Raw genomic sequence first — 14,297 nt, forward strand, 5'->3', positions numbered from 1 at the left:
CCTAACTGTTGAAATGTGCCAAACACTGCTCTAAGCACTTTCCAAAGAGTAACACATTTAATCCTCCTAACATTCCCGTTTACTGTAGGTACTGTCAGATTTCATCCTTTGTATGATGAGGACAGTGAAGCACAGAGGTTAAGTGACTTGAGCTACTGACCCAGCGAGGAAACAGCAAGTCCTGGAACTCATATGAAGCAGTGTGACTGTGGGGCTCTCACCCAGGCCTCCCCACTACACAGATGTTGAGCAGAACGGCAAAAGCCAGGACCTTCTGGAACAAGTGTTTAGCTGACTTGATTTTCTCTTCTCATACGTTTTTCCAATAAATTGGACAAAACTGATCTGCAGTAGCAACCCTTGAGGGTCTCACAAAATTGGCCTTGGCTTGGGGTGCGGAGGAGGAACCTCCATTTTTCTGAAACAGTATTGGATGAAGGAAGCCGTATCTTTTGGAAAAATCAAAGCCCCAGTGCAGGATCTGCGTGTGGCAAGGAGTTGCTTTCTGCAGAATCACACAAACTTTCCTGCATGAAGTTCAGAAGCCTTGACATAGAGCTTCTCTAACCACACATCAGCTAAGGGGCCAAGGCTAAAGCTGAGTCACCCTGCAAGTTCCCTGACAGCAGCTTAACTTCAGATTTCAACTGGTTTTCCAGCAGAGACTCAGAAAGTTGTTGAATTGAAAGGGATGCCTGCTTTCGGCCGGGCGCGGTGGCTCAAGCCTGTAATCCCAGCACTTTGGGAGGCCGAGACGGGCGGATCACGAGGTCAGGAGATCGAGACCATCCTGGCAAACACCGTGAAACCCCGTCTCTACTAAAAAATACAAAAAACTAGCCGGGCGAGGTGGCGGGCGCCTGTAGTCCCAGCTACTCGGGAGGCTGAGGCAGGAGAATGGCGTAAACCTGGGAGGCGGAGCTTGCAGTGAGCCGAGATCCGGCCACTGCACTCCAGCCCGGGCTACAGAGCGAGACTCCGTCTCAAAAAAAAAAAAAAAAAAAAAAGAAAGGGATGCCTGCTTTTACATGCTATTTACTGTTTGCTCTTTTAACAGATTAGCAATAACTAGTTTAACATCCCAGGGATGAGTAATTAATATATAACAACTTGTGTGTTGTGGCTTGTTTATCAATATTCTTGTTTATGGTCCTTTGGGATTTTTTTGAATATTTTTCTCTATTTATTTTGAGACTGGGTTAAAAGATTGGCTAATTTTCGTATTTTTGGTAGAAACAAGGTTTCTCCATGTTGCCCAGGCTGGTCTCAAACTTCTGGGCTCAAGTAATCCAAAGTGCTAGGATTACAAGCATAAGCCACCTTGCCCAGCCTTGGCATTTCCAAAGAATCGTGCACTCCTTATAAATTTTACTTTAAAATCATGTGTAATGCTCCCCACATCATCCCCCACCTCTAAAAAGAAAAAAATCAATAAATAAATCATAGTAAAATTTGAGTCCTTCAATTTGTCATGATTTATTCTGTAAGGTAATATATGCAATAAAATTCAAAACTGAAAATTTCACTTGATCCTTTAGAATTTGGACAAAATCCTGAAAGAAAACCCTTTCTCTGGAAATTTAGTGTCAATGTCATCATGTAGTGATATAAAAAGATATACCACATAGTGTTAAGAAAAACAGATAAATTAGATACAACTCTCTGCTATATACTGAAAGCTAAGGAAATAGCAAGGGGAACAGGGCGCCACCGCCTAGAGAGTGAGAAATGAAGATGGGTCCCAGCTGAAGTAACAAACAGCAAGTGCTTGCCAGAGAGAGGGGGCTGGGAGGGAGAGGAGAATGGAGAAAGGGAGCGTGGGAATGTGAGAAAGGGCAGTGTAGCAGGTGCAGAGGAGGAACAATCAGGTAGGGGTGGGGGTGGGGGTGAGATACTGGAGTTAGGAGCAGAGAATCAGAGTTGAAGGGAGCCTTCACCAGGATGGGGGCCTTGCCAGGCCCTGGAAATGACCACCTTCAAGGAACATATAGTTGAGAATTTAGAGAGCATATAGACTGATGGCTCTATTTTATAGTTAAACTAAAGAGACTACCTTTCTGACTTGGCTGTTTTGATGTTCTAATATGTGGTTTCATTTTCATAATGCAATCTATTTTATATTTTTCAAATCATGTTTTTCATCACCACTTAAAGTAAATTTAAGAAAGATATGAGTCTGTTAGATGTGGGAAATAAATAATTATCCATTATTTAAACTTGTATTAAAAATAAACCCCTAAATCGGCCAGGTGCGGTGGCTCACACCTGTAATCCCAGTACTTTGGGAGGCCGAGGAGGGTGGATTCCTTAAGGTCAGGAGTTCGAGGCCAGAGTGGTCAACATCGTCAAATCCCGTCTCTACTAAAAATACAAAAATTAGCTGGGTGTGGTGGCACACACCTGTAATCTCAGCTACTGGGGAGGCTGAGGCAGGAGAATCACTTGAATACGGGAGGCAGAGGTTACAGTGAGCCAAGATCACGCCACTGCACTCCAGCCTGGATGACAGAGTGAGACCCTGTCTCAAAAAATAAATTTAAGAAAAACAAAAAACCCTAAATATAATCTTTAATATATTGATTCAGATGGCCGGGTGCAGTGGCTCAAGCCTGTAATCCCAGCACTTTGGGAGGCCGAGACGGGCGGATCACGAGGTCAGGAGATCGAGACCATCCTGGCTAACACGGTGAAACCCCGTCTCTACTAAAAAACAAAAAAAAAAAAAAAAAAAAAATTAGCCGGGCGAGGTGGCGGGCGCCTGTAGTCCCAGCTACTCGGGAGGCTGAGGCAGGAGAATGGCGTAAACCCAGGAGGCGGAGCTTGCAGTGAGCTGAGATCCGGCCACTGCACTCCAGCCTAGGCGACAGAGCAAGACTCCATCTCAAAAAAATAAAAATAAATAAAAATAAAAATATATTGATTCAGAAATTTAAAGAAAATTGGCCAGGCACGGCGGCTCACACCTGTAATCCCAACACTTTGGGAGGCTGAGGCAGGCGGATCACTTGAGATCAGGAGTTCGAGATCAGCCTGCCCAACATGGTGAAACCCCATCTCTACTAAAAATACAAAAATTAGCCAGCTATGGTGGTGTATGCCTGCAGTCCCAGTTACTTGGGAGACTGAGGCAGGAGAGTCACTTGAACTCACGAGGAGGTGGCTACAGTGAGCTGAGATCGCACCACTGCACTCCAGCCTGGCAACAGAGAAAGACTCATCTCAAAATAAAAATAAAAATAGAAAATAAAAATTAACCTAAAACGAGTTAACATACATTGTCAGGTAAAAAAAAAAGATTAAAAATTTCCCAAGGGAGGTTGGAAAAATTTGGGAGGGGCACCTTCTATGAGAGGGGAATAAGCAAAGCCTCTCCCACTAGTAGGGCTATGCAGCCTCAAGGGATCCATGGCCACCAGATCCACCTTCTGTCACATCCCTACATGCCTTCGCATTCCTTAATGTCTCAAAGGTGATTTGTACATACCAAGTTATACCCATACCCGTTCAGAGGCAATTACCTCTGTAATATCATTCATGTCAGAGGTCATTCTGATTCTCATCCACAATTATACCAAGGCAAACAAACAGGGGTCAATGCTGGACAGAAGCAAAGGGAACTGTGCAGAAATAGATTCCCAAGTCCCACACTTGCGGGAAGGGAAAAAGGAAGGAAAGTAAAGGCCATTTTAAAATATAGAAATGTTCTAGTTTTTGGCAATTTTCAGAGTAGTGTGACACAGGGAGAGGAGCAATGTCTCTTGAGGACTTCCCAATATTTTAATGTAACATCGTGCTTGTCAAGACACCTAATACACAGGCCAAAATGGATCTCTAATGAAATATACGTGGCTTTATCTTACATGATAGGATTAAGAGCATGCTCATTAAGCAAGACCAAAACTGAATAGATCTATCTGCTAAAACCTAAAGATAAAACTAGACTCAAAAGTATCCTGGACAATTGAAACATCATCTGTCAAATTAAATAAAAGGCAAGTTAGTGTAATTTTAATTTGTCCTTGAGCGCATTGAGAGAAGTAGAATAAAAGCCAGGTAAATAAAAGCTAGAAACGGATCTTATAGTGATAGTGGTACATCAGCTCTAAGAGACAATAAGCCTAACTTTTTTTTTTTTTTTTTCTGAGACAGAATCCCGCTCAGTCGCCCAGGCTAGAGAGCAGTGGCACAATCTTGGCTCACTGCAACCTCTGCCTCCTAGGCTCAAGCTATTCTCCTGCCTCAGCCTCCCGAGTAGCTGGGATTACAGGTGCCCACCACCATGCCCAGCTAATTTTTGTATATTTTTAGTAGAGACGGGGTTTGACCATGTTGGCTAGGCTGATCTTGAACTCCTGACCTCAGGTGATCCACCTACCTCGGCCTCCCAAAGTGCTGGGATTACAGGCTTGAGTCATCACACCCGGCCTAAGACCTGGATTGAGACACAGGATCTAGAGATTTGCTGGGGAATATTTAGCCTGATTGTTGATTATCAATTATTGCTATAGAATGCCTAAAAGTTTACACATAAAAACTGTGCTATAATAGTAAATGTTGAAATAACGAAAACACTGTCAGATGGTCACATACACATATGCACATCAAAAAGCAATAAAAAGGCTGGGCGCAGTGACCCACACCTGTAATCACAACACTTTAGGAGGTCAAGGCGGGTGGATGATCTGAGGTCAGGAGTTTCAGACCAGCCTGGCAAACACGGTGAAACTCCGCAACAAAGTGAGATTCTGTCTCAAAACACAAACAACAACAAAAAACCCACCAAATACTGTGACTTTCCAAGGAAAGCTGGGAAGCAAGAACTCAACTTTGGCAAGAGGATGATTAACGGATTATTTTGAGGGCTCAACTTTGACTAAAGAATTTTGTACTTTAGGGTCTTAAATATTACACCCTCCTAGGATCTTTGCATTTTAAAATGTCATTGCGTATAAACTTCTTAGGGGAAGTAAATCTTCTACCTCAAACTTGGAGTTTCACAGTGACGTTAATTATTAACAGTGACGTTAATAATGGAGAGAGGGAAGGAGGGAAAAATAAAAGACCATAATTGGGGGATTAAGGGACATAAGAAGAAAGGGCAAGCTCCTTGCGTGACTGAATTAAAATGTTCTAATTTCAAATATATATTTCACATTCAATATAATTTTTACTATAGTCTAGGGGAACCTCTTTTTTGCCAGAAGGTTAAAAATAATATGGTAGACTACGAAACATACAGTTGTACATCCATTTGATCCCTTCCCACAAAAAAGTGGATAAACTTGCAAGATAAACTCATGACAGCATGAGCAATGGGAAACTGGAAATAGGAGAGATGAAGTGAGTAACAGTAATTCTGTGCACTGAAAGGAAGCAGACAGTAATGATGAGTGCAGTGGGGGAGCCATTAGAAAGCCCGCCACTTTACGGCACAGAGCTTGGGGAGGCCTCAGTAAGTGGGGGTGCAACATGGGGCTGAAAAATAGAGCATTAGCCCAAAGTTTCTAAGAGGAGTTAGATCCTTAATTCAACCAGGTAACTGTCCTCATCTACTAAAAACAGGTGGGAGACTGTCAAAGTCCACACACTGAATGGTAAGCCCATATCCCCACCCACACAACCCTACATCCCCTTCTCCACTTGGCTTTTAGGATGCTGGCAGCCAGGCTTGCACCTCTAGACAGGAAATCTCAAGATTTTTCTCTGGAACAAAACAAAACAAAATTTTTTTTTTTCCTCTGGCAAAACTCAACTCAGAGAAAAGACCTATATGCTGGCTGGCTGCCTGCCTTATTATTCTACGGAGAGGACTACAGGCTAGCAAGCCTGGCCCATACTGTAACACAGAGCTTCAAGCCATTTTTTAAAATGTCTCTTTCTCTCTTAAAAATATAAATCAAGGCCGGACGTGGTGGCTTAAGCCTGTAATCCCAGCACTTTGGGAGGCCGAGGTGGGCAGATCACCTAAGGTCAGGAGTTCGAGACCAGCCTGACCAACACGGAGAAACCCCGTCTCTACTAAAAATACAAAATTAGCTGCACATGGTGGTGCATGCCTGTAATCCCAGCTACTCGGGAGGCTGAGGCAGGAGAATAGCTTGCACCTGGGAGGCGGAGGTTGCAGTGAGCTGTGAGCCATTGCATTCCAGCCTGGGCAACAAGAGCGAAACTCCGTCTCAAAAAAGAAAAAAAAAGAAAAACAAACAAACAAACAAAATATATATCAAGACATCTGAAGAACCTCTAACAAGAAAGGAGAAAATAGGAAACAGACAAAGATTTTTAAGAATTACAATACAGGCCAAGAGTGGTGGCTCACGCCTATAATTCCAGCACTTTGGAAGGCTGAGGTGGGAGGATTGCTTAAGCTCAGGAGGTGAGACCAGCCTGCCTGGGCAACAAAGTAAAATGCTGTCTCTACAAAAAGTAAAAAACTTTGCCAGGTGTACTGGCATGCATCTGTGGTCCAGCTACTTGGAAGGATCCCTTGAGCCCAGTGGTTGGAGGCCGCAGTGAGCCATGATCACATCACTGCACTCCAGCCTGGGTAAGGGCGTGAAACTGTCTGAAACAAAAACAAAAACAAAAAACACATTATAATGTATTCAAAAAGTAAGAGAAATGATTACAGCCATCAACTAGGCTCTGTTCTTTAAAAGTCAGTACATTCAGAGAAAAAAAAAGCGCTCTTCAAAATATCAGGAAAAAAATAAGTAAATAAAAGACTAGAAGGCTGGACACTGTGGCTTGTGGCACATGCCTATAATCCTGGCACTTTGGAAGGCCAAAGTGGAAGGATTGCTTGAGTACAGCAGTTTGAGACCACTCTGGGCAACACAGTGAGACCCCGTCTCTGCAAAAAATATAAATATTAGCTGGGCATGGTGGCACACGCCTTTAGTCCCAGGTACCAGGGAGCCTGAGTTCGAGAATGCAGTGAGCTGTGAACGCACCACTGCATTCCAGCCTGAGTGACAAAAAACCAAACCAAAACAAAAATATTAGATGATAAAGTTGAAGAAAGCACGGAGAAATCACAACAAAAAGATAATGAGATAAAACAGAGGAGAAAAGATAAAAACAGAGGATCAATCCAGGAGGTAAAATGCCTTACATTAACAGGAATTATAAAAAGAGAGAGCAGAGAAAATGGAAGGAAATTTTCAAAGAACTACCACATGACAAATTTCCTGAACTGAAAGACATCAGCGTACATAAGATCTCATAGAGTAACCAACATAATCAATGAGGAGACCTAGTCAAGACCTATCATTTTGACATCTCAAGATCCTAGGGAAAAGGAGAAGATCCTCAAACTTTCCAGGAGAAAAACAGAACACGTACGAGGGATAAAAAATTAGAATGGCAGTCTTCTCATCTGCAGCACTGGAAGCTAGAGGACAAACCAGGAACAATGACTGCAAGACAGTAAGAGAAAAATCACTTCCAATCTAGAATTCCACACCTAGCCAATTCTCAATTAAGCATGAGGCTAGGATAAAGTCATGCTCAAATATACAGGATCTCAACATTTTTGCATTTCCACGCACCCCTTGTCATAAAACTACTAAAGGATGATGCACACCCTTAAACGAAGGCCCACTTTAAGAATCATGAAGACATGGGATTCAGGAAACAGAACATTCAATAGAGGAGAGAAAGAAATGAAGATGATGATCTGCCCCAGGGTAATAGTTATGAAGCCAACCCAAAGAATAAATATCCCAATTGGAAAGTGTGGGTTAGAAAAGATGTGGTCCAACAAAATAAAAAGCAAATGAATACGTGAGTTAGTAATCCTAGAGAAATTAAATGTTTTAGAAGGAAATATAATCATAGTATGCTTCATAAGTTATACATTTCAAAAAATGAAAAATGATTTTAGAAGTCTACACAAATCTTCCAAATTACCTATTTCGTTTTCTGTCCATCATGTGGGGATAGGCGCTTTAACGAGGAAGAATAATCACGTGACATGTAAGAACAAAAACATGGGAAAAGAGGAACCAAATGAAATAAAAATCCCAAGCTGGCAAAAGATTTCTTATACTCACCATCTCTCTGGCTATTTCCAGCGCTTCCTGCAGGCCATAGAGCCTGCCACAAACCAGGTAGATTCCATTGGCCCAGAGAATACAACCCTCATGGACCCAAAATTCATTGCTGTCAAGAGGTAGTTCAGGGATTTGTAACTCCAGCTCAGGGCCACCTTCTGAAGTGGTGGGCACGGAAGGCTTCGAGTCCAAAACAGTCTTTTCACTGCTGCCCTCGGTGGCTGCTTTTTTACAAGGGAGCCCCCTGGACAGGGACCGAGGACCTCCACCACAGTCTTCCGAGCGGTGGCGCCGCTTAAACCTGGGGTGTGCGGCCAGGCTCCTCTGCTCCTTCTGCTGCTGCTGCTGCTCTTCCTCCTCCTCAGTGTCCGTCTTGGAACCATTAGAAGCACTTTTGTGCCGTACCTTAACTTTGCTCTGCATTTCTGTGGCCCTCTTAGGAGGTGGATTCTTCGGGAGAGTGGCTGCATAATCTTGGGGATAAAAAGGTCCAAAGAGGTCACCCATGTTCCGGTAACTGGCCCACTTGCCACACAGACAGCAAACCAGGTGCCCCATAACCGAAGACTCTGTCACAACAGGTCCCTGAAGCATAAAGGACGAGGCCGGGAGCGCCTTGCTTTCAGTGCTGCTAGGTGGAGGGGTCAGTGACCTCTGACCCTTCCTGCCCCTCACCAATTTGGTCTGTTCTTCTTCTTCAGCATTGATGATTGTACAAACGGCTCCAAGTTCACACTTATTGACTACATGGATGTAAGGGTAAAAAGACTTGTTCTTGGCGTCAGTTTTATCCAGTGGCTGGGTGGCATACTTTAGTTTGATCTCAGGTTCTTGGGGTTCCACAATGGGAACTGCTTGTTTGGTTTTTCGCTTCCTTGGCTGGGCCCCAGGCTTCCTTCTCTCCCTCCTTTGCCTCTGTTTTTTTGGCTTTGGCTCTCCATCTGCAGAACCTTCTGGTATCTGTGGGGGCTGAGGAGGTGGAGGCGGTGGCTGCTGCTGTTTCTTTTGCTTATTCACACTACCAATGGGTCTCCCCTTCTTTTTTCCTGATGGGAAATATCCCTTTGGAGGGAAACCTTCTTGCTTGGGTGAAATCGTCACTGTATCGTTCTCTTTCTCTTCAGCCTTGGGGTTTGCCTCAGGGGCCAATATGCCCGCTGGAGGTACATTCTTTGAGTCTGGAAACATTAAAGGTGCTGTTCCACCCAGGGAACCATCTGGTCTCCCTTGGTTACTACCAGGCTTCTGTGAGGTTGTGGATGTCATGGCACCAGGGGGTTCCTTTCCGGCAGTAACTGTTTCTGCATGTGTCTCTGTCTTCACTTTGTCATCCCCGCTGCCACGCCACTCTTCTGAAGACCTTGGAAGAGGTTTCTCAATGTGCAACTCCTGGTTTGCTGGACTGACTAGGTCAGAAGCCACCTCACCTTTTCTCTTCTCTATGTCAGCATCCTGAACAGCAACACTCCCACCTTCAGAAGGACCACTCTTCAAAGACAGTATATCATCAAGCGTAACCGTGTCTCCCCCAGCCTCCGCACTGTTCGAGGATGCACTCCTCCTAATATTTGGGGATGTAATCTTCTGAACTATAGCTTCCAATTTCAACCCCCGTCCTTTCCGTGGGGGCAGTATTTTGGTCTTAGCAGGGCTTGTGAGGGTAACAGCAGGGCAGTTTCTATTATCTGGACTTGGAAGGTCCTTGGAGGAATCTCTCTTAGGGATAGACTTGATATCCTGACTGTGAGAAAGATGGGCATAGGAATTGAATGCTTTATCAGCGCCTTCTTTTGATGGGTGAAGGAGGCGACCTTTATCTTCAGTGCTACTGTTCTTTACATCTTGTGACTGTCTCTTACTGGGAATGGGAGAGATAAAAGAACGAACACGCCTCCTCATGATTAAGGGGTTTTGAGAAGAATGATCCTCCTGGCCTGGAAGTCTTAGCATAACATTACTAGGTTTGGATGACTGTGTAGCCTCAGCTAGTCCATGTCCATCAGTCTCATGGGGTGGTCCATACCTTTTTTGACTGGCCATTCCTGGAGGACCGCTGCTTTTGGCTGGAGAAGTTTGCCGAGAAAGATCCCAACAGGATTCTTGTAACTTCTGAGAGCCATGCTTTAATTCCATGCCCTTGTTAGGCAGACCATCACTAGACATTAGGCAGCGCCCAGCCTCCTGAGCGCTTGGGTCATGGTAAGTCCCTACCGGTGGGCCATACATCATACCATCTTTGTCATTTTTCAAAGGGCTCCGTACTCTGTCAAGAAACTGCTGCTGCCTTGGACTCTTCCGTGGCCCCTCCTGCCTGTGCTGTGCTGCAGCAATCACTCCCTGAGCAGAACTGCTGCTCCAGTCTTTATACTCCTCTGGTTGCTGTTGGTACATCTGTCTCTTATAATGCAGCTGAGAATTCAAACCTGCATTAGGGTCCCCATAAACATGAGCCCGAGTATTTGTGTGATAAGCAGAGGCCAGGGTTTCTGAGTTGGGAGAAAAGGGAGCATGTAAAGAACTCCGGTTGGCCCTCTCTGAAAAGGTCATGTGTGGATTCATGTGATGAGGGTCTCCCCCTGGGCCTCTGCTCCGCCCAGGAGACATTTTCAGTTTTTCTGCAAAGTCATGATATTGAGAAGGGGACCGACCCCTCATGCCCTCCCGACCACCAACTCTGCCAGGGACCCGCCGCATTGGCGTGGGTCTGCTGTCTTGAGGGCCGTAGTCTGAAAGGGAATCATGGGTTGCTGCTCCAGGGCTGGCATTGCTGCGGTAAGACTCATGCTTGATGCTAGAAGGATGGCAGTGGTCTCCAGATTTCTTGTTATTGAAACTAGCTTGGGATTTAGACTGTTCAAAGTCTTCCTCTTTTATCTGCCCGCTCTGGGATTTCAGCTTGGTTTCCATGGACACTAAACCACCAGGAAGAATGACCGACTGACTTAGAGTTGGATTGAGACGGTCATTCCTCCCAATTCTGGTGTCGGCACTCATGTGTCCCAGTGAGTGAGCGCCAGGGTCCCTGACAATCTGTCTTAGTGGAGAAATATCACAGATCACTGATCTTCTTTCAGAGAGGGAACCCCCAGGCTCATGGGCTGATGACTGAGGCTCTATTTCAAACTTTCTGGGAATTGGATAGTCAGTCAAATTGATCTGTTTCATTTCAGGAGCTGTGCTGCTTGATTTCCTTTCCCAGGGGCCCCAGTGGGGATTTTCTAATAGAGACCCAATGCTTTTGTTCAGAAGGCCCCTGCTAGCTAATTCATTGGTTTGACTAACCAAGACATTGGGCCTTGTGGTTCCTTCTAGGCTACCAGCCATCCCCTGGTGCTCCTGAGTACTCCTAGAATATCTCCTGTCAGGGTGGTGGTGGTAACCCTGAAGCACTTCCTGCAGGAGGCTTGGGAATTTTTCATTTCTACCCTTTCGTTCCCCATGGCCAGTGAAATCCCCCTTTTCTTGCCCTGTAGGATACTGAGGAAAGCCACTGACATTTCGTGGCACAGCTGACCCGAAACTATCTTTGTAACTATAGCGCAGACTTCCAGGAGATTTGCTAGGTTCAGTTCTGCTTGTAAAACCAGGGCCCACTGCAGAGTGGCCACTCTGGCCATTTCCTTCTCCATTATGGTTGGAATTGTTATCGCCATTCTTGTTTCCTTTGCTCCCTCCTCCTCCTGGAGGCTCTGGCTGGGGAAGTGATGCATGACTCGTTTCCTTTGCCCCACCATTGCTTGGTGGCCTTTGAGTCGCTGCAGGATCATCCTCTTGGGAGCCTTTATCTTGCCCCCCAGGCTTTTCTACCCGACTTGTCATGGCTTCCCGGGAGACAATCACCCCAACTGTCTTCTCATTAACCTTTGGGTTCCCGTCGGACAATGGCATGTCCTTAGCGCCTGGTGAGGTGGTCTCTTCTCTTGCGGCAGGACTAGCATTGAGTCTGGCGGGTTCATTCTGAGCACCTTGTGCCGGTGAGGAGCCAGCTTTCTCAGAGGCTCCGCCCTTGTAGGTGGTGTCAGAGCTGGTGCTCTGACCACTTAGCTGCCGCACCCTCTCACCTTGATCCTCTGAACTGCTGGAGCAGCCTCCATCTAAAGACTCTGCCATAGGGGACTTCAGCTGTTCCTCAGGTTGTGAGGAGCCTTCAGAGTTTGTGCAGCTATCTGCTTTCTTGGAAGATGAGGGCCTCTTGGAGGTCTTCTTCTGAGGAGTCAGGGCATCAGAAAGTAACATGTGCTGGACAGTGTTAGGAAGATTGGCCACTTGAGTACTCAGAGCACTCAAACTACTCAACCCAGGATCTGTCAGTCGCTTTTCTGGTACCCCTTCTAGTCCAAAACCTTTGAAGCCTGCGGCATGAGAATTAGGACTGGGCATCATTGATGGAGTTGGACTGAGTTGAGGCATCAACTGTAAAATTCTGTTTCTGGAACCCATAGGCACATTGCCTTGCCCACACTGGAGATTCTCCCCAGTCTGCATGAGAGGAGATGGGGTAGAACTACAGCTTGGAGACTGAACCACAGAGGCAGCTGGGGAAGGGTTAGAAATGGGGCTGAAGTTCTGGTGAAACTGCATGGGGGACCTCACAGGAACCTCAGGTTGGTTGTACTGCCCCACCTGGCTTTGCAGGGGCAGCTTGGTGGCAGTGTTGGTATACTGCATCACATGCTGAGGAGGGTGTTGTTGTTGCTGCGGCTGCTGCTGCTGCTGCTGCCCCTGTTGGGTCCCTTGTGGAATCTTTGCCTGTTCAAAATTCTTCATAGATTGAGGCTGATAGCTGTAATTGGATTGTGTTCCATAAGCCTGTGCATTTGAACCCACACTGTGTCCTTCATACTGAGATCCAGCATTCACACTGTAACTGCCATCATAACTCTGTCCAGACTGGCTAAAACGCTGTGGTGAAGGGAAGGAGGAGGAGGAGGAGGAGGAAGCAGAAGACTGATAGTGTTGGCCAAACTGACCCACTCTTAACTGGTAACCAGCAGCAGAGGATGGCAGAGTTGAGGGCCGCTGCATTGGCTGTAGATGGGATGAGCTGGATGCTGGTTGGCCAGTGGCCTGTGGCAGGGGCTGATGGGACTGGTAAAGCTGTTGTCTCAACTGCTGGACTTGCTGCTGCTGCTGCTGGCTGGAAGCCTGCTGTTGGTACTGAGCACTCCCTGGAGAGAAAGGCCCTGTGTAATCCTGCTGATAATGCGACACACTGCCAAGGCCAGAGTGCTGTGCTTGAAACTGGCCCACATGACCCTCACTCCCATACTGATTGCCAAAGCTGCTCCCCTGGGGGGGTCCATAGCTCTGCACAGGCCCAGAAGGCCTTCGCTGAGGAGGCTGTGGGGTTCCTGTAGTCACAGGGTCTTTGTTGCCTGCCATGTAGTAAAAATCTCCAGCCTCTTTCCTGAAACCCTGGTAACCTTGATGGCCAGAGGTCTCGCTAGCCATTGCTGCCGCAGCAGCTGCTGCTCCTCGTCGTCCACCACCACTGCCACTGCCACTGCCACCACTACTGCCACCTGCACCTCCAAAATTCTGGAACATCTGGGCCTGACGAGGGCTGAACTCTTCTATCCGGGATGAACCGTGTACCTCCTGTGGGTAGCTTTGCTGGTTTCCGTGGTAACTGCTTTGCTCCCGAAAGGACTGCATACTGTTCAGCAGCACAGCAGCAGGCCAACAGCCCTCCTAGAAATAGAAGAAAAGAAAGAAAAACATTAGACACGCATCTCCTCGGTACAAATCAAGTCTAGATGATGGAGGGGATAAGATGATTCAGATATCCAGATGAAGCTGACTGGTTTGAATTACTTTTTCTTTTTGAGACAGTCTCGTTCCGTCACCAAGGCTGGAGTGCAATGGCACAATCTCGGCTCACTGCAACCTCTACCTGCAGGGTTCAAGCAATTCTCCTACCTCAGCCTCCCAAGTAGCTGGGACTACAGGCACGTGGCCACGATGCCTGACTAATGTTTTGTATTTTTAGTAGAGACAGGGTTTCACCATGCTGGCCAGGCTGGTCTTGAACTCCTGATCTCGTGATTCGCCCGCCTTGGCCTCCCAAAGTGCTGGGATTAGAGGCGTGAGCCACCGAGCCTGATCTTGAATTTCATCTTTTATATTTTACCCTATCCCCTTCTGAAAATGCACATATGCAGAGAAATGGCCTAAAGAGTGAGACAAGAATCTGTAGTACAATGAAAAACAGCACCCTGAGTGCATAAAACCCAACATAGCAAA

The 14,297-nt window shown here is 46.2% G+C and overlaps 1 protein-coding gene across 3 annotated transcripts in view; it reads right to left on the reverse strand.

The window, feature by feature from the left end:
• Window positions 1-14,297, reverse strand: part of TCF20 (transcription factor 20) — a 186,373-nt gene that overhangs the window by 41,434 nt on the left and 130,642 nt on the right. The window contains exon 1 of one of the 3 annotated variants that reach the window (XM_031656248.1): window positions 8,055-13,923. In XM_031656248.1, the coding sequence (XP_031512108.1) occupies window positions 8,055-13,709 (5,655 nt within the window). In that variant the 5' untranslated portion in view covers window positions 13,710-13,923. Of the gene's footprint in view, window positions 1-8,054; window positions 13,928-14,297 lie in introns of those variants that run through there. The other 2 variants (XM_017945351.3, XM_031656249.1) reach the window with 2 other exon arrangements.

This window comes from Papio anubis, chromosome 16 (assembly GCF_008728515.1).
Source record: "Papio anubis isolate 15944 chromosome 16, Panubis1.0, whole genome shotgun sequence".
Lineage (NCBI taxonomy): Eukaryota > Metazoa > Chordata > Mammalia > Primates > Cercopithecidae > Papio > Papio anubis.